The sequence below is a fragment of the Hippopotamus amphibius genome, chromosome 4, assembly GCF_030028045.1.
Source record: "Hippopotamus amphibius kiboko isolate mHipAmp2 chromosome 4, mHipAmp2.hap2, whole genome shotgun sequence".
Classification (NCBI taxonomy): Eukaryota; Metazoa; Chordata; class Mammalia; order Artiodactyla; family Hippopotamidae; genus Hippopotamus; species Hippopotamus amphibius.
This window is the reverse complement of record NC_080189.1, coordinates 187,932,826-187,956,304: the sequence shown is the minus strand read 5'-3', so window position 1 is coordinate 187,956,304 and position 23,479 is coordinate 187,932,826. Positions and strand designations below refer to the sequence as shown.

General features: G+C 51.1%; 1 protein-coding gene and 1 gene segment (V, D, J or C); both read left to right on the top strand.

The window, feature by feature from the left end:
- The first annotated feature begins 441 nt into the window (after positions 1–441).
- Positions 442–7,293, top strand: LOC130852016 (uncharacterized). The gene is made up of 5 exons (XM_057732657.1): positions 442–487; positions 572–875; positions 6,221–6,333; positions 6,416–6,763; positions 7,220–7,293. Exons 1-5 carry the CDS (start codon positions 442–444, stop codon positions 7,291–7,293), a joined length of 885 nt encoding a protein of 294 aa, XP_057588640.1.
- A 5,496-nt stretch (positions 7,294–12,789) lies between these two features.
- LOC130851317 (immunoglobulin heavy constant mu-like) overlaps positions 12,790–23,479 on the top strand; it is a 103,720-nt gene continuing 93,030 nt past the window's right edge. The window contains 3 exon segments of the C gene segment in view: positions 12,790–12,862; positions 12,947–13,252; positions 18,948–18,967. Coding sequence covers positions 12,817–12,862; positions 12,947–13,252; positions 18,948–18,967 — 372 coding nt within the window.

Here is a 23,479-nt window from a genome sequence, read left to right as displayed (position 1 = left end):
TTCACTTCCAAGCATCATGCCTGTTCTCTCACCCAGGGTGGTGGGGACTATGCGAGCTGAGCTCCCATGTCACTGTCAGTGACACAGAGAGTAAGAAATAATCACTTCCAGGAGGAGTGAGTCTGTACTGTGCCCACAGCTGGTTTCCTGACCAGCCCCTCAGCATCACTTCACTCCTGGACAAAGAGGCCCCCGGGCATGGGGAGGGGACCAGGTGGGGCTGAGTTCTCTGAGGGCACAGTCAGAACACCCCTCACAGGGGCAACTCCAGACACAGGGACCTCCCTTCACTACTTTCTGCTTTTTATACAAAGGCCCCTCCCATATGCAAATCTCCCCTTAGGCCACCAGGTAAAAACAAAGCACCAGTTCCCATAAATGCAGGCTTCTCCTCCAGCTTGAGGAGATTTTCTGGGAGGCGTGAATCTCATCTGCAAGAAGATGAATCCACTGTGGTTCTTCCTCTTTCTGCTGTCAACTCCTAGAGGTGAGTGTCTCGGGGATTCAGACAGGAACACACGGGGAAGCTGCCTCTGAGCCCAGGAGTCACCGTGCTTCTCTCTGTCCACAGGTGTCCTGTCCCAGGTGCAGCTGCAGGAGTCGGGGCCCAGCCTGGTGAAGCCCTCGCAGACCCTCTCCCTCACCTGCACGGTCTCCGGATTCTCAGTAACCAGCTATGCTGTAGGCTGGGTCCGCCAGGCTCCAGGAAAGGGGCTGGAGTGGCTTGGTGCAGGTTATAGTGGAAGCGCATATTATAACCCAGCCCTGAAGTCCCGGCTCAGCATCACCAGCGACACCTCCAAGAGCCAAGTCTCCATGTCACTGAGCAGCGTGACCCCCGAGGACACGGCCGTCTATTACTGTACAGACACACAGTGATGTGACTTCCGTGTGAGCCCCGACACAAACCTCCCTGCATGGGGCCCATCGCCACCAGGGGCCGCTCAGGACCCACTGAGTACAAAGCTGAGCCCAGGAGCAGGTGCAGGGGGGAGGCTGGGAGGGATGCTTCTCAGAGCCTGGGCTTCCTCTCCCTGCCCAGGAGCTCCACCAGAGACCCTCTTCTCTGTCCTAATGTCTCATTATTGTGGTTTATGTCATGCTCAGAAAATTGTGTGTGTGTGTATTTTAATTTAAATTTTTTATTGACATTCAGTTGATTTTTTACACATTTGCACACACACAGAGACACTGGCACACACACACAGACACACACACACACAATTACAGACACATTATCCTAAGGAGCAAAGTCTTTATTTTTGCTTTCTTTTTCTTTTTCTCAAATACTCTCAGAACAGCACTGGGGCTCACAATTATTTTCCCAGTGAGTGTAAATGTCGAAACTGTTGAATGTCTTGAGAAGGTGCAGGAGATTTTTAAAGATTATTAATGTTTTTGCTTTGGTGGATGTGGAAGGAAGAGACAGACCCTCCTTCTTTCCGTCACCTGCACAGAGCAGTTGGCGTCTGCGGCATGCAGTGCTGTAGGCTCTAATGCCACAGTCACCCAGCACTGCAGGTGCAGTGACCCTCATTACAGATTCCACACGTGCAGCTTTTATTACCACCCACAACACACATTATCGTTTTCTGGTCATTCAGGGACATGTACAGTGCGGCCAGTTCCTTGAATCACCCAAGACACACACAAACACACACACACACACACACACACACATCCCCATCTGAGGTCAGTGAAGCTGATACTCTCTTTCTTTGTTTCAACTCCTGTCATGAAAATGAGCACGTTTCTGGGCCAACTTAGTGCCATGCTTTACACATTTCTGTGATTTGGGGCAATTGTTGAACGTGACCCCAGGCACAGTGCTGAAGAACTGTGTAGTGTCCCTACGCAGAAACGGCCGTGACTGGACTTAGGAGAAGATATATGTGCCAGGTCAGCTTCATTCAGCCATGAGCTATATGGCCATGGGTTGTGAGATTGATATTCGTGTGTCCAATATAAATCTCGTCCAGAACGTGAAGACAAAGCCTGAATCAAAAAGCACATGAAAACCTTCTGACCGTTCCTCCTCTGGGTTCCATCTCCCAGCCGTGAGCATCTCCTGGCTCGGAGGAAGGTAGAATTCCCCGGTGACGGCTGTGAAGTGGGTGTCTCATGATTTCTCCTTCCCCAGGTGTCCTGTCCCAGGTGCTGGTGCAGGTGGCGGGCCCAGGACTATGGAAGACCCTCTCCCTCCCCTGCTCGGTCTCTGATCCTCCATCACAGACAGTGCTGACTGCTGGGACTGGATCCCTCAGCCCCAGGGACAGGGCTGGAGGGACTGGGGTTTCGGTTCTGGGAAGCACAGGGTGCATCCTGTCTCTCCAAAAGGCCTCTGCACCTCCAGACACACATCACAGATTCAGGGTTTCCCGCAGCTCCGTCCCTTGAGGACCCAGGACTCAGCCCTGCGTTCCTGCCCCAGGAGGACAGGGAGAGGTCAGGGTGCATCCAGACCCCCCCTCCCTGCAGGGGCCGCTCCCGCCACCAGGGGGCGCGCAGGTCACCAGGCAACCAGAGGACCAGTTTCAGGGCAGGTGCAGGGGATGTGCCGGGGGGATTCCTCTCAGAAGCTGGGGCCTCCCCACGGGACCCTTGCCTCCCCCGCAGCCTCCATCCGTCGTGATTCCAGGGAGCGTCCCTGCCTTGGAACGTGGCACGTTGTTTCGTGGAGTCTGGTGTGTCTGTGCTCCCCCGTCTCTCTTAGGACAGCCTGCACAGAAAGATTTCTTCTAAGAACTTTATTTTAAATTCAGGCCAGTAAGTACTCTTATTAGTTTTCAAGTTGTGAATCATTTAATGGCATAAATAATTCTTCTGTTGAACGTCACATCTGCTTCCACCCTCTGATGGATTTCCACGTCCTCTCATCCTGAAAACCTCCTCAGTCCTGTGTGATGCAATGCCTTTCCTATCAATAGTATGAGTGATGTTTATACTTGTAAATTTTTGTCCACATGGCACGGGAGTTATTTTGTTCCTAAAAGGACATTTGGAAATGTCTTCACACAGGTTGCATGTGACACCTATGGTGTGTTGCATGTACCTAGTCATGTACTGGGTAGGTAGACAATAGAGCTAAAATAGAGAGAGATAACAGGGAACAATAGAAACAGGTGTATCCTCATGAAATGGGAAATAACCATAGAGTGGACTCCATTAACCAAATACAGGGAGTGGTAGAGGCTCAAGTGTGTTCAGGTGATGCAAGTGCTCTCATGAAGATATTTGTAAAAGCGTAAATATTCCAATCCTTTGGTAAATAGTTTCTAGCCCACTCCTCAATCACACGGTGAGCCTCTGTTTCTCCCTCTAAGAAATCGTCAAACATCTTCCCAACTGGCTGCCATGTGCACTCCTTCCAGCAAGTGGACGAGGGCACTTCCGTTCTACACCGTCTCCAGTGGCTGACTTTTTTACTACGTTTTGCGCTTTAACTGTTGCAACAGGTGCGAAGCAGTACCTCTTCATCGTGTTATTTCATGGGTCTTTCATGAAAAATCTTGTAAAATCCCTGTTTTCTCTTCTTTCTGGAAGTATCTTCAGATCACTGGCTCAGTTTTCATTGTTTTTATTTTCTGTTGCTGTTTTCAAGCTGTGAATTTACTGAATACACATGACACAAGTCCTTGATCAACTGTGATTTTCGAAAGCGTGTTCTCCACGTCTGTGCTTTAATTCCCATCTCAGTGTCACTGTGGCTCTTGCTGTCTCCAGAACAGGGTTTTGAACAGACACAGAAAAGTTAAAAAGAATTGGATGAGTCATGTTTCTGGCATGATATCCAAAAACACACCCTGCAGCTCAGGGTCACCCACAATGTCTGCCACGCCCCTAAGCCCAGGCCACCCTCAGGGGTGGAGGGTTAAGTCCCCCTTCTGCAGGGGCTGTGATCCTGATGAGTCACCTGGAGCTATTCCTTCAGGGACATGTGTCCTTCCGTCCCCGTTAGTTTTGTTTCCTGAATCTCTTTATTTCAGTAGGAATCACGGACGTTTCTTTCATACTTTGTGCTAAGGTTTGATACTAAGGCATTTGCTTTGCTTCCGTAACGACTACAGCCTGGCATCCGCGGGGGCTCTTTCAGGTGGTCTCCTGTCTCCTCTTTACCTGCCCCCATCCATTTGGGTGAACACTTCCTTACTTTCTGGTCCCACAACAACCTGCAGGATAATCATCTGTATCCTCTTCTCCAGCCCTAGACCTAGCCAGTCCTCAGATGAGTGCTGGCTCCTCTTCTGGAGAAGAGTATTAGGAACCAGGACGTTGGCTACTAGGATGCTGATGCTGGTGTCCTGTCGCCGTCGGGGGCGTTGCCTCCAGACCCCATCACCTAACAGACCTTGGGAATGTATCTGTGTGCACGACCCACATATACACACACACGTCTGCAGCTATCTCTGCATCTCACCTCTGACCTGTACTGAGGTAACTGTGAGAACATTCTCACTTCTCAGATCCTAGTGCAACACCACATGGTAAATCCAGGCTTTCCCCTTGCTTGTCGGTGACTTTCCATCCAACGGGGAGAAACCTGGCTGCACCGATGCCATCAGGTACTGACTGTTCAATTCCACATGCACGGAAGGAACAGACCCGTTACCCGACCCCTGGTGGAAACGCCACTGCCCTCCAGCCTCCATTGCTTATGTGCAGCGTCTCCGACTTCCGTCCTCTGACTCCAATCATTTCCGTTGTCACTTTTAGCTCACATCCTTTCGTGATATAATAGTTTAGTATTTAAATTGCTGAATACAAGTCCACTGCCTGGATGCATGGTGCATTGTTTACCTCCTAATCTGTGGAGGAACGTCTCTGTTGCTGGCACTTTAGCTCAACTGTAAATGGAGCTACTACAATAACTCATGGCCGTCTGTGATGGAGAGGTGAGCTCCAGGTCAGGCGGGGAAGGATTGGGGCATGACTACTGGGCCCTTGTGCTGAGCTCCGTCCAGGTTTGTGAGAGATTGTCCTGAGGAAGGGCTGGGGTGCAGGCACCACTGCTGACCCGGGCATCTTGCTGAAAGGAAGTCAGGGCCCAAGAAACGCCCGCACCGGTGGACCCAGGGCCCAGCCCTGAGCCCTGGCGGAGCCCCCAGCCCACAGTCAGGTCACCCTCCCCTACAGCAGGGGGTGCCTCGTAGGAGCAGGTCCTACCGCTGAACCCGAGACGCTCACAGGGACCCTGCCTGGGCAGGTGGGCTTCTCCTGCAGGCCCTCCCAACGCACACACGGGAACAAAAGACGGGGCTGCTGTCACTTTAAGCTGTCAGGGCCATGTCTGGGCCCCACCCGCACCTGGGACGTGACCGCTCATCTCCTCCTGGGAGCAGGGGTCCCCACGCCCTACATGCTAGGTGCTCGGCACAGCTGGATCACACGGCAAGGGGAGACGCCGGGAAACAGGCCAGACCCAGTCCAGGGCCAAGGTCCTCCTCCCCACAACACAGGAGGACCTAGGAGCTCAGGCAGGACTCTGGGCTGCCCGGGGAGGAAGACACACCTGTGTGCACGAGAGGTGACACCACGTGCTGCACGCTCAGCAGGACCAGGTGGGCACGGGTGAGGAAGCTGGTGAGGAGACCCAGGGGGTTTGCACCTGTACCACCTCGACCTGCCGGCACCGTGTCCAGTTTATCTCGCGGTAGGTGTATTCCGGCCAGCAGCCTCGGCCCCGGTCAAGTCCATGTCCTTATGCTTTGTCGCCCTGTGAGCACTTGCCTCTCTCCACAATTTCAATCTCCTGTTTGCCTCATTAATACGATTATCTGATGTATTGATGAGATTTTGACGCTGAGCAACTTGTCCCAATTTGAGGATCTTTGAGGAACATTAAAAGGCATTTTCTCAGCCTCTATCTGTCACGCACCCCTTGTTTATCCCTGGACGCTCCACACAGCCTCTGCACGTGTGGGTGTAGTTTACACCTGTGGTATGAGGGTCACAGTGACAGCTACCTCACAGGCTGTGTGTGCACGTAGAAAACGACATATGGGTGCTAAGTGTTTCCTCTGGAAAAGTCACATGATCAAAGCTGTATTTCCCCAATGCTTTCAACACCACAAAGTCCAAGCCTCTCACACCTGCTCTGGGACCTGCCCTTTCTGAGGCCATTCAGTGACATCACCTCTTCTACACTAGACGGTCATGCAAATAAGGTCCTCTCTCTGCTTATAAAAGTCAGCCCAGCCCTGACCCTGCAGCTCTGGGACAGGAGCCCCAGTGCCGGGATTCCCAGGTGCTCCCACCCAGGGCTCAGGACTGAACTCAGACGACTCACCATGGAGTTCTGGCTGAGCTGGGCTGTCCTTGTAGCTATTTTACAAGGTAATTTATGGAGAACAAGAGATACTGAGGGTGTGAGTGGACGTGGGACACGGTCCTCACCACGATGTCTCTGTGTTTGCAGGTGTCCATTGTGAGGAGCAGCTGGTGGAGTCTGGAGGAGGCTTGGTGTCGCCTGGGGGGTCTCTGAGACTCTCCTGTGCAGCTTCTGGATTCACCTTTGCTGATTTTGCCGTGAGCTGGTTCCGCCAGGCTCCAGGGAAGGGACTGGAGGGGGTCGCAGCCATTAGTGGTGATGCCAGTCAGGCTAAATACGCAGACGCTGTGAAGGGCCGCTTCACCATCTCCAGGGACAACGCCAAGAGCACGGCGACGCTGCAGATGAACAGCCTGAGAGCCGAGGACACGGCCGTGTACTACTGCGCCCGAGGATACGCCGTGAGTGGACGATCCTGCACAACCAAGCATTACTGTACAAGAGGATACACAGCGAGGGGAGCCCAGACACAAACCTCCTGCAGGAGGACAGGAGGGGGGAGGCGGGGGGCTCAGGACCTCTCTCTGGGGGGAGGGACTCAGGACTCAGCAATTTTGCCTTCAGCCCCAGGAGCAGGTGCAATGGCAGATAAGGGCTGGTTTCCTGTCAGGGTCTGGGGTTTCCTCTCCATATGGCAGTTTTCCCTGGAGGACATCTCTGGATCTGTTGTTCTGTGCTTAAACACTCAGTCTCTGATAAGAAAGGCATTTAATATGGGAAAAAGAATGTCTCAAATACGAAAGGCAGAAAGTCCGTCACAGTTAGATATGCGTGATTTCCCTTGTACAAATCTTGTTTAAATTGAGCCCTTTCAAAATTATGACAGTGGATTTATTAGAAGTGGAACATACTCTTCCTTCCTCACTGTGAAATCCCTGCCCGGCCCTGCAGATACACCAGCTGCCCCTGCCGGGATGCTGGCTCTTGGCTTCTCTGCTAACCTCTGTCAGGAGAAGTGTAAGTGAGCTGAGCAGCACCACTGGGTCCTCGTGCGTCACTGGGAAGGATGCCAGGTAGAGGGGATGTGGGTGGGGGTTTCTACATGGGCTTCTAGCTTGCAGGTCCAATAAATCCCTATAGGCTTAGTTAATGTCTGCATGCTGGTCTGCTGTGCACCTTACTTTATGTCAAATATTCATCATTGAAGCTATTACCAACAGATACACCGGTGGATGGTAGGGAAAGGTTATAGTCAGGTGGATAAAAACATGCATTTGCAGAAAATGCAGGAAACACATATATGCTCCTTTCTTCACCACAGCCTCTTAGGTGAGCACCAGAAGGCAGGAAAGTCACAGCTGTTCTCACTCCAGGAAGAGTCCTGCAGCCTCACCAGGCAGCCCCCTCTGTGCAGGAACCCCTGCAGGGGCGGCCAGGTCCAGTGTGGAGAAGCCCCGGCCTGGACAGGAGGGCTCCCTGTGCCCTGATGTGAGCTCCCCAGCACCTCCCGACCAAGTCCAGGCTGCTGTCTAGCTTCACTTCTGCAAGATGCAGGTAAACTGACACCTACATCACCTGCTTGGTGTGCATGTTTAGGAACAAAATAATAAAACAGACACTGAGTCCTGGGGCCCAGGGTAGGGCATCCCAAATGTTCTTCCATGGAGGACTCTTTGCTCTGAAATAAAGCGACTTCAGAAAGAGCCAAGGCAGAGGGACACTCTGACCTTCCTCCCTGTCTCCCTGAAGTTAGAAATAAATGTCTCATGTGAAAGGCACTCTCCCTGCATCTGGAGGTGGAAGTGATACTGTCCTTTACCCCAAGTCCTCTGCCTGCCATTTTTTTGTGGAAAATCTTTAGCCAAAGATTAATCATAACCAGAGAAGTGAGAAAATGCAGAAAGAAAGGAACACTGTCCAACAAGACTAAATAATAAGAGTTTAGTCATTAAGCAAACCAAGGAGCTTTCTTTCCTTTTCAAAGGCTACAGATACTATTCTTGTCCACATCTTAAGAGCTGTCTTACAGCCACTGAAACCCTCACCAGGAGGAAGACGTTAACTACGTGATGACCAGACGGTAGCCATGACAGAAGCTGCCGCCATTCCAAGAATTGCCCTCAAAGACATGGGAATAAAATGACCCTGAACCTGAAGATTAACTGTACCTAAAACAGTCAAGATGACGCTGGTCCGCCCAGAGCAGGACCAATGTCAGGAGGACTGTCCGAGCTGACTCTGCTGTGTCTGCGTGTAGCCCCTCGTTCAGGTGACAAAAGCCCTTGCCCAGGGATGCTCAGTGGGAGGGGGAGGGGGCCTCTGGACAGAAGTCTCAGCGCCCAGGACCATTGCTGGCATCCAAAATAGACACACATTCCTTTCCACCACCCTGACCTTTTTATTGGCTTTTGAGCAGGGAGCAGCCAGACCCCACTTTCTGCTACAGACAGACACGCTCATCACCAGATGTGAGGACTTTGGGCCTGGAAGCCTCTGCGAACAAACCTTGTTCCTTCTTTAATGCCCTGCCCCACCCCCGCCCTCTACTTAGGTCCTTCCCTAATTGAGCACCAAAGGCATTCATTGCTTCTTCCCTCATAAATATGGGATCTTTGTCTAAAAATACAAAAGGTGCCTGCTTTGGGCACTGCTAGATCTCTTTCTATGACACGTCCGTGCCCACGGTCAAAATGTATTTCTTTTCTCTTGTTAATCTGTCTTTGTCACTTTTATTATCAGTTCAGCCCCGAGAATCCAAGAGGGGCAGAGGAGGAGATTTCCCTCCTGACAATCCCAAGCTGTTTTCCCTTCAGCCTCACGCGGCACAGCCTCTTAGGAACCTCAGCGCTCACGGCCACGTTCCCATTCCTGACCTCATCTTGCCAGTTTTGTTTTTCTGGCATCTCCACTTCGCATTTCCATCTCACCCTTGGATGCTTCATTCTGAACCTGTGTGACATTTCAGTGTGCACTGTTGGGACATACACAGTTTATAAAGTCATTCAGCTGTGAAAGGACATCTTGGTGATTCCAAATGTCGGCAAATAGGAATAAAGCTAAGTAAATATCATGTGCACCTTTTGGTCTAGAGCTACATTTTATTGTCTTTCAGGTACGTACACAAGTGCACTATTGCTGAAACATAAGAGTATATTTGCTTTTGTATGAGGCCACCAAGGTGTCTCCCCAGGTGCACCCGTTTTGCATCCCCACCAACAGTGAACAGACCCCCTGCTGCTCCACCTCCTCCCAGGGTTGGAGGTCCTCAGTGTCCTGATTTTGGCCACTCTAGTGAGTCTGCAGGGGTCTGCCCTTGTTGTTTTCCCGTGCATTTCCCTGTGACACATGTCCTCCCACAGCCTTATTTGCAACCTTTGTGTCTTTGAAGTAAGGAGTTTGTCGAGGTTGTGCACCATTTTTCAATACTCTATTTCTTACTTTGGGGGTCTTCCCTGGTGGCACAGTGGTTAAGAATCTGCCTGTCAATACAGGGCACACAGGTTCGATTCTGGGCCAGGAAGACCCTACACACTGCGGAGCAACTAAGTCTGTGTGCCACAACTACTGAGCCCAGGCTCCACAACTGCGGAAACCCACGTGCCTACAGCCCGTGCGCTGCAACAAGAGGAGCCGGTGCAAGAAGAAGCCCTCACCCCGCAATGAAAAGTAGTGCGTACTCTCTGCAACTACAGAAAGCCCGCGCAGCAACAAAGATCCAGCACAGCCAATAAATAAAACTAAGTAAATACATATTTCTTATTTTTGAGATTGACTTCTTAGTGTATTTTAGACAACCATCAGGTATACTAGGTATAGTTTCATCTGCATCCTTCATGTGTGAACCTGGATTCCAAGCGGAGCTGCAGGACGGAACGTGCGGACAGTGAATCCCTGCATACTCAGTGACATCCAGTATCACCGCGGACACTGCTGTTTTTCCATGGACAGTCCCTGCTTCTTCTTTTCTCCATGATTCCTGCAAAGGCCCTAAATGTCCCCAGCCTTCTGGCCTCAACTCCCCTGAAGTCCACACCCCGTTCTGACTTGGGCTCTGGGGCATCAGAAGGGGAAAGGCAGAGGCCACCAGAGGGACCTGTCCACGTGGTCCCCATGGAGCCCACCGTCACCCGTCCTTCTCCCCCCATCACACGGGTCAGGGCCTCGTGGTGTGACCATCACTGTAACTTTGAAAATCATATGGCTTAAATCTCACCACTTCTTTGGACCATCGTCCATGGGTCATCTCTGTGGGATATTCTCTCCAGCAATTATAAAGGGATCTAGTCTCCAGACATTATTGCTTTCAGTTATCTCCAGAAATGACAAAATAAATTTCTTAGTGCAGGGGACCTAACACATTTCTCTAGGGGTAAACAGACCCTAGCAACACACCCCCAACCCCTGAAACATAAAGACTCCTGTTACACGAGGGTGAGTCAAAGATTATCCACACTCCGGTTATATTAAATCTTCTCTTGACCCCATAGCTTTATCAGCGCTCTCCATTCAAGGCTGCTGTCTCCCCAGTCCCTGCTGCGCAGGCATGAACGTGTTACATCCGTTCATTTGTCACGCGGTGCAAACAAAAACAGATGCCTCACTGGTGATGTGCATGAAGGAAGAGAAGCATTTACTGATTTGTTTTTTGGTTTGGGAGTGAACCTGGCGCCGTCATTTATCGAAGACTTTCTGCCCAGTGTGGAGAAAGAGCTTTGTCGTGAAGAATAGTGTATGGATGGATAGAGAAGGGTTAGCTATCAAGAAGCAGCCAGACACCCCTCCATGTCCAGGGATTAAACGCACAGGACTGCTCTCCAAGGGCGCTGTGATCTTGCATGACAACGCACGTCGACCCACATCTGCCCACACTGTCAACACTCTGCAAAATCTTCATTGTAGGGTGTTAACGCATCCTCCCCATAGTCCAGATCTTGTTCCATCAGACTTTCACCTGTTTGGTCCCCTGAAAGCAGCCCTACAAGGACAAAGATTCACTTCTGATAACGTGAAGACAGCAGTGCATTCGTGGCTCACAGCTCAGCCTAAAACATTCGTTAATGAGGGAATACGAAAGCTTGTCAACAGAGGAACAAGGTGTATTGAAAAGCAAGAAGATGACGTCGAAAAATGATGTATTTGTCTTTTCTAAAAGTTAACTAAAATACATTCTACAGCCAGAGTGAGGATAATTTTCGTCTCACCCTCGTATTCCTTTCTATGTGAACGTGAACTCCTAAGGGTCTTTTCCCGGCCACCAGCCCAGGAAGGCTGGGTCAGGTGTGGGGCATCTGTTCCAATGCAGGCCCGGATTCCACCTGCAGAATAATGGGCTCACCTGCTTCTAGGTGCTGGATGCCCTCCCTTCCCCTCCCCCATCCCACAGCATCTCGGCTCCCTCTTCGGGTGCAGACCAGAGGGTCCAGGCTTGTCCTTTGATTCTTGCTCTTGCTGCTTTAGTTGACGCTTCAGTTATCTACATCCGGCAGACGGGTTCTTTATTATTTAATTTACTCTAGTAATATTATTGAAATGATACAAACCATATGGGACTCTGTTCATAAAATAGTACGGAGGAAAGGGCTTTTCAAAGATAGCAAGTTCTACATCAGTCAGTGTACAGGTGACATCACTGGGCCGAGGAAGGGCGGAGCTGCCCGAGACCCACAGGTGTGACATCTCACGGCAGGAGTGGAGACAGTGTTACATGTCCAAGGGTGCCAGTCAGAGATGGGGACTCACACTGCACTTTCTGGTCCCAGGAGACATGACACCACGGATGACACTGATGACAGCATCCCACACCCCTGGCAAACCCACTCTACAGTTCAGACACGCTGTGACTACCTGATCCCCAACTCACATCCTTGCAGACTGGGATGCTGATCTGAGGCCGCATCCTCAGTGCCCACAGGGAGACGGGATGGAGCTGTGCTCTGCTCTCCAGCTCTACATACTCATATGACCTCAGGCTCCGTCCCAGGACTCAGGGACCCAGGACTCTGGAAAGCTGCTCTCAGGTGGAGTTTTCAGGGGAACCTCCTTCCTGAGGTGGGAGATTTCCTCTGACCATGACGCCCTCACCCTCTGCAAGCCATTCACTCTGAAGGTTCACTTCCAAGCATCATGCCTGTTCTCTCACCCAGGGTGGTGGGGACTATGTGAGCTGAGCTCCCATGTCACTGTCAGTGACACAGAGAGTAAGAAATAATCACTTCCAGGAGGAGTGAGTCTGTACTGTGCCCACAGCTGCTTTCCTGACCAGCCCTTCAGCATCACTTCACTCCTGGACAAAGAGGCCCCCAGGCATGGGGAGGGGACCAGGTGGGGCTGTGTTCTCTGAGGGCACAGTCAGAACACCCCTCACAGGGGCAACTCCAGACACAGGGACCTCCCTTCACTACTTTCTGCTTTTTATACAAAGGTCCCTCCCATATGCAAATCTCCCCTTAGGCCACCAGGTAAAAACAAAGCACCAGTTCCCATAAATGCAGGCTTCTCCTCCAGCTTGAGGAGATTTTCTGGGAGGCGTGAATCTCATCTGTAAGAAGATGAATCCACTGTGGTTCTTCCTCTTTCTGCTGTCAGCTCCTAGAGGTGAGTGTCTCGGGGATTCAGACAGGAACACACAGGGAAGCTGCCTCTGAGCCCCGGAGTCACCGTGCTTCTCTCTGTCCACAGGTGTCCTGTCCCAGGTGCAGCTGCAGGAGTCGGGGCCCAGCCTGGTGAAGCCCTCGCAGACCCTCTCCCTCACCTGCACGGTCTCCGGATTCTCAGTTACCAGCTATGCTTTAGGCTGGGTCCGCCAGGCTCCAGGAAAGGGCCTGGAGTGGCTTGGTTCTATATTGAGTTTGATGGAGTATGAAGAAAGCACAATCTATAACCCAGCCCTGAAGTCCCGGCTCAGCATCACCAGCGACACCTCCAAGAGCCAAGTCTCCATGTCACTGAGCAGCGTGACCCCCGAGGACACGGCCGTCTATTACTGTACAGACACACAGTGATGTGACTTCCATGTGAGCCCAGACACAAACCTCCCTGCATGGGGCCCATCCCCACCAGGGGCCGCTCAGGACCCACTGAGTACAAAGCTGAGCCCAGGAGCAGGTGCAGGGGGGAGGCTGGGAGGGATGCTTCTCAGAGCCTGGGCTTCCTCTCCCTGCCCAGGAGCTCCACCAGAGACCCTCTTCTCTGTCCTAATGTCTCATTATTGTGATTTATGTCATGCTCAGAAAATTGTGTGTGTGTGTATTTTAATTTAAATTTTTTATTGACATTCAGTTGATTTTTTACACATTTGCACACACACAGAGACACTGGCACACACACACAGACACACACACACACAATTACAGACACATTATCCTAAGGAGCGAAGTCTTTATTTTTGCTTTCTTTTTCTTTTTCTCAAATACTCTCAAAACAACACTGGGCCTCGCAATTATTTTCCCAGTGAGTGTAAATGTCAAAACTGTTGAATGTCTTGAGAAGGTGCAGGAGATTTTTAAAGATTATTAATGTTTTTGCTTTGGTGGATGTGGAAGGAAGAGACAGACCCTCCTTCTTTCCGTCACCTGCACAGAGCAGTTGGCGTCTGCAGCATGCAGTGCTGTAGGCTCTAATGCCACAGTCACCCAGCACTGCAGGTGCAGTGACCCTCATTACAGATTCCACACGTGCAGCTTTTATTACCACCCACAACACTCATTGTTGTTTCCTGGTCATTCAGGGACATGTACAGTGCAGCCAGTTCCTTGAATCACCCAAGACACACACACACACACACACACACACACACACACACACACACATCCCCATCTGAGGTCAGTGAAGCTGATACTCTCTTTCTTTGTTTCAACTCCTGTCATGAAAATGAGCACGTTTCTGGGCCAACTTAGTGCCATGCTTTACACATTTCTGTGATTTGGGGCAATTGTTGAACGTGACCCCAGGCACAGTGCTGAAGAACCGTGTAGTGTCCCTACGCAGAAACGGCCGTGACTGGACTTAGGAGAAGATATATGTGCCAGGTCAGCTTCATTCAGCCATGAGCTATATGGCCATGGGTTGTGAGATTGATATTCGTGTGTCCAATATAAATCTCGTCCAGAACGTGAAGACAAAGGCTGAATCAAAAAGCACATGAAAACCTTCTGACCGTTCCTCCTCTGGGTTCCATCTCCCAGCCGTGAGCATCTCCTGGCTCGGAGGAAGGTGGAATTACGGGGTGACGGCTGTGAAGTGGGTGTCTCATGGTTTCTCCTTCCCCAGGTGTCCTGTCCCAGGTGCTGGTGCAGGTGGCGGGCCCAGGACTATGGAAGACCCTCTCCCTCCCCTGCTCGGTCTCTGATCCTCCATCACAGACAGTGCTGACTGCTGGGACTGGATCCCTCAGCCCCAGGGACAGGGCTGGAGGGACTGGGGGCTTTGGTTCTGGGAAGCACAGGGTGCATCCTGTCTCTCCAAAAGGCCTCTGCACCTCCAGACACACATCACAGATTCAGGGGTCCCCGCAGCTCCGTCCCGTGAGGACCCAGGACTCAGCCCTGCGTTCCTGCCCCAGGAGGACAGGGAGAGGTCAGGGTGCATCCAGACCCCCCCTCCCTGCAGGGGCCGCTCCCGCCACCAGGGGGCGCGCAGGTCACCAGGCAACCAGAGGACCAGTTTCAGGGCAGGTGCAGGGGATGTGCCGGGGGGATTCCTCTCAGAAGCTGGGGCCTCCCCACGGGACCCTTGTCTCCCCCGCAGCCTCCATCCGTCGTGATTCCAGGAGGCATCCCTGCCTCGGAACGTGGGACGTTGTTTCGTGGAGCCTGGTGTGTCTGTGCTCCCCCATCTCTCTTAGGACAGCCTGCACAGAAAGATTTCTTCTAAGAACTTTATTTTAAATTCAGGCCAGTAAGTGCCCTTTTTTCGTTGTCAAGTTGTGAATCATTTAATGGCATAAATAATTCTTCTGTTGAACGTCACATCTGCTTCCACCCTCTGATGGATTTCCACGTCCTCTCATCCTGAAAACCTCCTCAGTCCTGTGTGATGCAATGCCTTTCCTATCAATAGTATGAGTAATGTTTATACTTGTAAATTTTTGTCCACATGGCACGGGAGTTATTTTGTTCCTAAAAGGACATTTGGAAATGTCTTCACACAGGTTACATGTGACACCTATGGTGTGTTGCAGGTACCTAGTCATGTGCTGGGTAGGTAGACAATAGAGCTAAAATAGAGAGAGATAACAGGGAACAATAGAAACAGGTGTATCCTCATGAAATGGGAAATAACCATAGAATGGACTCCATAAACCAAATACAGGGAGTGGTAGAGGCTCAAGTGTGTTCAGCTGGTACAAGTGCCCTCATGAAGATATTTGTAAAAGCATAAATATTCCAATCCTTTGGTAAATAGTTTCTAGCCCACTCCTCAATCACACGGTGAGCCTCTGTTTCTCCCTCTAAGAAATCGTCAAACATCTTCCCAACTGGCTGCCATGTGCACTCCTTCCAGCAAGTGGACGAGGGCACTTCCGTTCTACACCATCTCCAGTGGCTGACTTTTTTACTACGTTTTGCGCTTTAACTGTTGCAACAGGTGCGAAGCAGTACCTCTTCATCGTGTTATTTCATGGGTCTTTCATGAAAAATCTTGTAAAATCCCTGTTTTCTCTTCTTTCTGGAAGTATCTTCAGATCACTGGCTCAGTTTTCATTGTTTTTATTTTCTGTTGCTGTTTTCAAGCTGTGAATTTACTGAATACACATGACACAAGTCCTTGATCAACTGTGATTTTCGAAAGCGTGTTCTCCACGTCTGTGCTTTAATTCCCATCTCAGTGTCACTGTGGCTCTTGCTGTCTCCAGAACAGGGTTTTGAACAGACACAGAAAAGTTAAAAAGAATTGGATGAGTCATGTTTCTGGCATGATATCCAAAAACACACCCTGCAGCTCAGGGTCACCCACAATGTCTGCCACGCCCCTAAGCCCAGGCCACCCTCAGGGGTGGAGGGTTAAGTCCCCCTTCTGCAGGGGCTGTGATCCTGATGAGTCACCTGGAGCTATTCCTTCAGGGACATGTGTCCTTCCGTCCCCGTTAGTTTTGTTTCCTGAATCTCTTTATTTCAGTAGGAATCACGGACGTTTCTTTCATACTTTGTGCTAAGGTTTGATACTAAGGCATTTGCTTTGCTTCCGTAACGACTACAGCCTGGCATCCGCGGGGGCTCTTTCAGGTGGTCTCCTGTCTCCTCTTTACCTGCCCCCATCCATTTGGGTGAACACTTCCTTACTTTCTGGTCCCACAACAACCTGCAGGATAATCATCTGTATCCTCTTCTCCAGCCCTAGACCTAGCCAGTCCTCAGATGAGTGCTGGCTCCTCTTCTGGAGAAGAGTATTAGGAACCAGGACGTTGGCTACTAGGATGCTGATGCTGGTGTCCTGTCGCCGTCGGGGGCGTTGCCTCCAGACCCCATCACCTAACAGACCTTGGGAATGTATCTGTGTGCACGACCCACATATACACACACACGTCTGCAGCTATCTCTGCATCTCACCTCTGACCTGTACTGAGGTAACTGTGAGAACATTCTCACTTCTCAGATCCTAGTGCAACACCACATGGTAAATCCAGGCTTTCCCCTTGCTTGTCGGTGACTTTCCATCCAACGGGGAGAAACCTGGCTGCACCGATGCCATCAGGTACTGACTGTTCAATTCCACATGCACGGAAGGAACAGACCCGTTACCCGACCCCTGGTGGAAACGCCACTGCCCTCCAGGCCCCAGGGCTTATGTGCAGCGTCTCCGACTTCCGTCCTCAGACTCCAATCATTTCCGTTGTCACTTTTAGCTCACGTCCTTTCGTGATATAATAGTTTAGTATTTAAATTGCTGAATACAAGTCCACTGCCTGGATGCATGGTGCATTGTTTACCTCTTAATCTGTGGAGGAACGTCTCTGTTGCTGGCACTTTAGCTCAACTGTAAATGGAGCTACTACAATAACTCATGGCCGTCTGTGATGGAGAGGTGAGCTCCAGGTCAGGCGGGGAAGGATTGGGGCATGACTACTGGGCCCTTGTGCTGAGCTCCGTCCAGGTTTGTGAGAGATTGTCCTGAGGAAGGGCTGGGGTGCAGGCACCACTGCTGACCCGGGCATCTTGCTGAAAGGAAGTCAGGGCCCAAGAAACGCCCGCACCGGTGGACACAGGGCCCAGCCCTGAGCCCTGGCGGAGCCCCCAGCCCACAGTCAGGTCACCCTCCCCTACAGCAGGGGGTGCCTCGTAGGAGCAGGTCCTACCGCTGAACCCGAGACGCTCACAGGGACCCTGCCTGGGCAGGTGGGCTTCTCCTGCAGGCCCTCCCAACGCACACACGGGAACAAACGACGGGGCTGCTGTCACTTTAATCTGTCAGGGCCGTGCCTGTGTCTGGGCACCACCCGCACCTGGGACGTGACCGCCCATCTCCCCCTGGGAGCCTGGGTCCCCACATCCTACGTGCTAGGTGCTCGGCACAGCTGGATCACACGGCGGGGGAGATGCCGGGAAACAGGCCAGACCCAAGTCCAGGGCCAAGGTCCTCCTCCCCACGACGCAGGAGGACCTGGGAGCTCAGGCAGGACTCTGGGCTGCCCGGGGAGGAAGACACACCTGTGTGCACGAGAGGTGACACCACGTGCTACACGCTCAGCAGGACCAGGTGGGCACAGGTGAGGAAGCTGGTGAGGAGACCCAGGGGGTTTGCACCTGTACCACCTCGACCTGCCGGCACCGTGTCCAGTTTATCTCGCGGTAGGTGTATTCCGGCCAGCAGCCTCGGCCCCGGTCAAGTCCATGTCCTAAAGCTTTGTCGCCCTGTGAGCACTTGCCTCTCTCCACAATTTCAATTTCCTGTTTGTCTCATTAATACGATTATCTGATGTATTGATGAGATTTTGACGCTGAGCAACTTGTCGCAATTTGAGGATCTTTGAGGAACATTAGAAAGCATTTTCTCAGCCTCTATCTGTCGCGCACCCCATGTATATCCCTGGACGCTCCACACAGCCTCTGCACGTGTGGGTGTAGTTTACACCTGTGGTATGAGGGTCACAGTGACAGCTGCCTCACAGGCTGTGTGTGCACGTGGAAAACAACATATGGGCGCTAACTGTTGCCTCTGGAAAAGTCACATGATCAAAGCTATATTTCCCCAATGCTTTCAACACCACAAAGTCCAAGCCTCTCACACCTGCTCTGGGACCAGCCTTTTCTGAGGCCATTCAGTGACATCACCTCTTCTACACTAGACGGTCATGCAAATAAGGTCCTCCCTCTGCTTATAAAAGTCAGCCCAGCCCTGACCCTGCAGCTCTGGGAGAGGAGCCCCAGCCCCGGGATTCCCAGGTGCTCCCACCCAGTGCTCAGGACTGAACTCAGAGGACTCACCATGGAGTTCTGGCTGAGCTGGGCTGTGCTGGCTGCTATTTTACAAGGTAATTTACGGAGAACAAGAGATACTGAGGGTGTGAGTGGACATGTGACTGGGTCCTGACCAGGATGTCTCTGTGTTTGCAGGTGTCCTGTGTGAGGAGCAGCTGGTGGAGTCTGGGGGAGGTTTGGTGCCGCCTGGGGGGTCTCTGAGACTCTACTGTGCATTTCCTGGATTTAGTTTTGAGGATTATGTCATGAGCTGGGTCCGCCAGGCTCCAGGGAGGGGGCTGGAGTGGGTCGCAGCCATTAGTGGTGATGGTAGTTACACATCCTATGCAGACGCCGTGAAGGGCCGATTCATCACCTGCATAAAGAAGTCCACTAACGAGTTGTGTCTGTGCATGCACAACATGACAGGCGAGGATACAGGCTTGTATTACTGCGGAGGAGCGACACGGTGAGGGGACGTCCGTGTGAGCCCAGACAAAAACCTCCTGCAGGAGGACAGGAGGGGGGAGGCGGGGGGCTCAGGACCTCTCCCTGGGGGGAGGGACTCAGGACTCAGCAATTTTGCCTTCAGCCCCTGGAGCAGGTGCAAAGGCAGTTAAGGCTGCTTTCCTGTCAGGGTCTGGGGTTTCCTCTCCATTTGGCAGTTTTCCCTGGAGGACATCTCTGGATCTGTTGTTCTGTGCTTACACATTCAGTCTGTGATTAGAAAGACATTTAGAAATAGGAAAAAAATATTTCAAATACGAAAGGCAGAGTCACTTACACTTAGATATGCAGGATTTCCCTTGTATAAATCTTGTCTAAATTGAGCCCTTTCGAAACCATCACAGTGGATTTATTAAGAGGTGAACATACTCTTCCTTCCTCACTGTGAAATCCCTGCCCGGCCCTGCAGATACACCAGCTGCCCCTGCCGGGATGCTGGCTCTTGGCTTCTCTGCTAAGCTCTCTCATGAGAAGCATAAGTGAGCTGAGCAGCACCACCGGGTCCATGTCCTCGTGGGTCACTGGGAAGGATGCCAGGTAGAGGGGATGTGGGTGGGGGTTTCTACATGGGCTTCTAGCTTGCAGGTCCAATAAATCCCTATAGGCTTAGTTAATGTCTGCATCCTGGTCTGCTGTGCACTTTACTTTATGTCAAATATTCATCATTGAAGCTATTACCAACAGACACACCGGTGGATGGTAGGGAAAGGTTATAGTCAGGTGGATAAAAACATGCATTTGCAGAAAATGCAGGAAACACATATATGCTCCTTTCTTCACCACAGCCTCTTAGGTGAGCACTAGAAGGCAGGAAAGTCACAGCTGTTCTCACTCCAGGAAGAGTCCTGCAGCCTCACCAGGCAGCCCCCTCTGTGCAGGAACCCCTGCAGGGGCGGCCCGGTCCAGTGTGGAGAAGCCCCGGCCTGGACAGGAGGGCTCCCTGTGCCCTGATGTGAGCTCCCCAGCACCTCCCGACCAAGTCCAGGCTGCGGTCTAGCTTCACTTCTGCAAGATGCAGGTAAACTGACACCTACATCACCTGCTTGGTGTGCATGTTTAGGAACAAAATAATAAAACAGACACTGAGTCCTGGGGCCCAGGGTAGGGCATCCCAAATGTTCTTCCATGGAGGACTCTTTGCTCTGAATTAAAGTGACTTAAGAAAGAGCCAAGGCAGAGGGACACTCTGACCTTCCTCCCTGTCTCCCTGAAGTTAGAAATAAATGTCTCATGTGAAAGGCACTCTCCCTGCATCTGGAGGTGGAAGTGATACTGTCCTTTACCCCAAGTCCTCTGCCTGCCATTTTTTTGTGGAAAATCTTTAGCCAAAGATTAATCATAACCAGAGAAGTGAGAAAATGCAGAAAGAAAGGAAAACTGTCCAACAAGACTAAATAATAAGAGTTTAGTCATTAAGCAAACCAAGGAGCTTTCTTTCCTTTTCAAAGGCTACAGATACTATTCTTGTCCACATCTTAAGAGCTGTCTTACAGCCACTGAAACCCTCACCAGGAGGAAGACGTTAACTACGTGATGACCAGACGGTAGCCATGACAGAAGCTGCCGCCATTCCAAGAATTGCCCTCAAAGACATGGGAATAAAATGACCCTGAACCTGAAGATTAACTGTACCTAAAACAGTCAAGATGACGCTGGTCCGCCCAGAGCAGGACCAATGTCAGGAGGACTGTCCGAGCTGACTCTGCTGTGTCTGCGTGTAGCCCCTCGTTCAGGTGACAAAAGCCCTTGCCCAGGGATGCTCAGTGGGAGGGGGAGGGGGCCTCTGGACAGAAGTCTCAGCGCCCAGGACCATTGCTGGCATCCAAAATAGACACACATTCCTTTCCACCACCCTGACCTTTTTATTGGCTTTTGAGCAGGGAGCAGCCAGACCCCACTTTCTGCTACAGACAGACACGCTCATCACCAGATGTGAGGACTTTGGGCCTGGAAGCCTCTGCGAACAAACCTTGTTCCTTCTTTAATGCCCTGCCCCACCCCTGCCCTCTACTTAGGTCCTTCCCTAATTGAGCACCAAAGGCATTCATTGCTTCCTCCTGTGAATGCCTCATAAATATGGGATCTTTGTCTAAAAATACAAAAGGTGCCTGCTCTGGGCACTGCTAGATCTCTTTCTGTGACACGTCCGTGCCCACGGTCAAAATGTATTTCTTTTCTCTTGTTAATCTGTCTTTGTCACTTATATTATCAGTTCAGCCCCGAGAATCCAAGAGGGGCAGAGGAGGAGATTTCCCTCCTGACAATCCCAAGCTGTTTTCCCTTCAGCCTCACGCGGCACAGCCTCTTAGGAACCTCAGCGCTCACGGCCACGTTCCCATTCCTGACCTCATCTTGCCAGTTTTGTTTTTCTGGCATCTCCACTTCGCATTTCCATCTCACCCTTGGATGCTTCATTCTGAACCTGTGTGACATTTCAGTGTGCACTGTTGGGACATACACAGTTTATAAAGTCATTCAGCTGTGAATGGACATCTTGGTGTTTCCAAATGTCGGCAAATAGGAATAAAGCTAAGTAAATATCATGTGCACCTTTTGGTCTAGAGCTACATTTTATTGTCTTTCAGGTACGTACACAAGTGCACTATTGCTGAAACATAAGAGTATATTTACTTTTGTAAGAAGCCACCAAGGTGTCTCCCCAGGTGCACCCGTTTTGCATCCCCACCAACAGTGAACAGACCCCCTGCTGCTCCACCTCCTCCCAGGGTTGGAGGTCCTCAGTGTCCTGATTTTGGCCACTCTAGTGAGTCTGCAGGGGTCTGCCCTTGTTGTTTTCCCGTGCATTTCCCTGTGACACATGTCCTCCCACAGCCTTATTTGCAACCTTTGTGTCTTTGACGTAAGGAGTTTGTCGAGGTTGTGCACCATTTTTCAGTACTCTATTTCTTACTTTGGGGGTCTTCCCTGGTGGCACAGTGGTTAAGAATCTGCCTGTCAATACAGGGGACACAGGTTCGATTCTGGGCCAGGAAGATCCTACACACTGCGGAGCAACTAAGTCTGTGTGCCACAACTACTGAGCCCAGGCTCCACAACTGTGGAAACCCACGTGCCTACAGCCCGTGCGCTGCAACAAGAGGAGCCGGTGCAAGAAGAAGCCCTCACCCCGCAATGAAAAGTAGTGCCTACTCTCTGCAACTACAGAAAGCCCGCGCAGCAACAAAGATCCAGCACAGCCAATAAATAAAACTAAGTAAATACATATTTCTTATTTTTGAGATTGACTTCTTAGTGTATTTTAGACAACCATCAGGTATACTAGGTATAGTTTCATCTGCATCCTTCATGTGTGAACCTGGATTCCAAGCGGAGCTGCAGGACGGAACGTGCGGACAGTGAATCCCTGCATACTCAGTGACATCCAGTATCACCGCGGACACTGCTGTTTTTCCACGGACAGTCCCTGCTTCTTCTTTTCTCCATGATTCCTGCAAAGGCCCTAAATGTCCCCAGCCTTCTGGCCTCAACTCTCCTGAAGTCCACACCCCGTTCTGACTTGGGCTCTGGGGCATCAGAAGGGGAAAGGCAGAGGCCACCAGAGGGACCTGTCCACGTGGTCCCCATGGAGCCCACCGTCACCCGTCCTTCTCCCCCCATCACACGGGTCAGGGCCTCGTGGTGTGACCATCACTGTAACTTTGAAAATCATATGGCTTAAATCTCACCACTTCTTTGGACCATCGTCCATGGGTCATCTCTGTGGGATATTCTCTCCAGCAATTATAAAGGGATCTAGTCTCCAGACATTATTGCTTTCAGTTATCTCCAGAAATGACAAAATAAATTTCTTAGTGCAGGGGACCTAACACATTTCTCTAGGGGTAAACAGACCCTAGCAACACACCCCCAACCCCTGAAACATAAAGACTCCTGTTACACGAGGGTGAGTCAAAGATTATCCACACTCCGGTTATATTAAATCTTCTCTTGACCCCATAGCTTTATCAGCGCTCTCCATTCAAGGCTGCTGTCTCCCCAGTCCCTGCTGCGCAGGCATGAACATGTTACATCCGTTCATTTGTCACGCGGTGCAAACAAAAACAGATGCCTCACTGGTGATGTGCTTGAAGGAAGAGAAGCATTTACTGATTTGTTTTTTGGTTTGGGAGTGAACCTGGCGCCGTCATTTATCGAAGACTTTCTGCCCAGTGTGGAGAAAGAGCTTTGTCGTGAAGAATAGTGTATGGATGGATAGAGAAGGGTTAGCTATCAAGAAGCAGCCAGACACCCCTCCATGTCCAGGGATTAAACGCACAGGACTGCTCTCCAAGGGCGCTGTGATCTTGCA

What these genes read in the sequence shown, in the direction of transcription:
- LOC130852016 (XM_057732657.1), top strand. Translation starts at nt 442, where the DNA reads ATGAATCCACTGTGGTTCTTCCTCTTTCTGCTGTCAACTCCTAGAG. An exon ending in TCTGCTGTCAACTCCTAGAG is followed by an intron (nt 488 to 571) that starts GTGAGTGTCTCG and finishes CTCTGTCCACAG; the next exon opens with GTGTCCTGTCCCAGGTGCAG. An exon ending in CTGCACAACCAAGCATTACT is followed by an intron (nt 6,764 to 7,219) that starts GTACAAGAGGAT and finishes CCGGCCCTGCAG; the next exon opens with ATACACCAGCTGCCCCTGCC.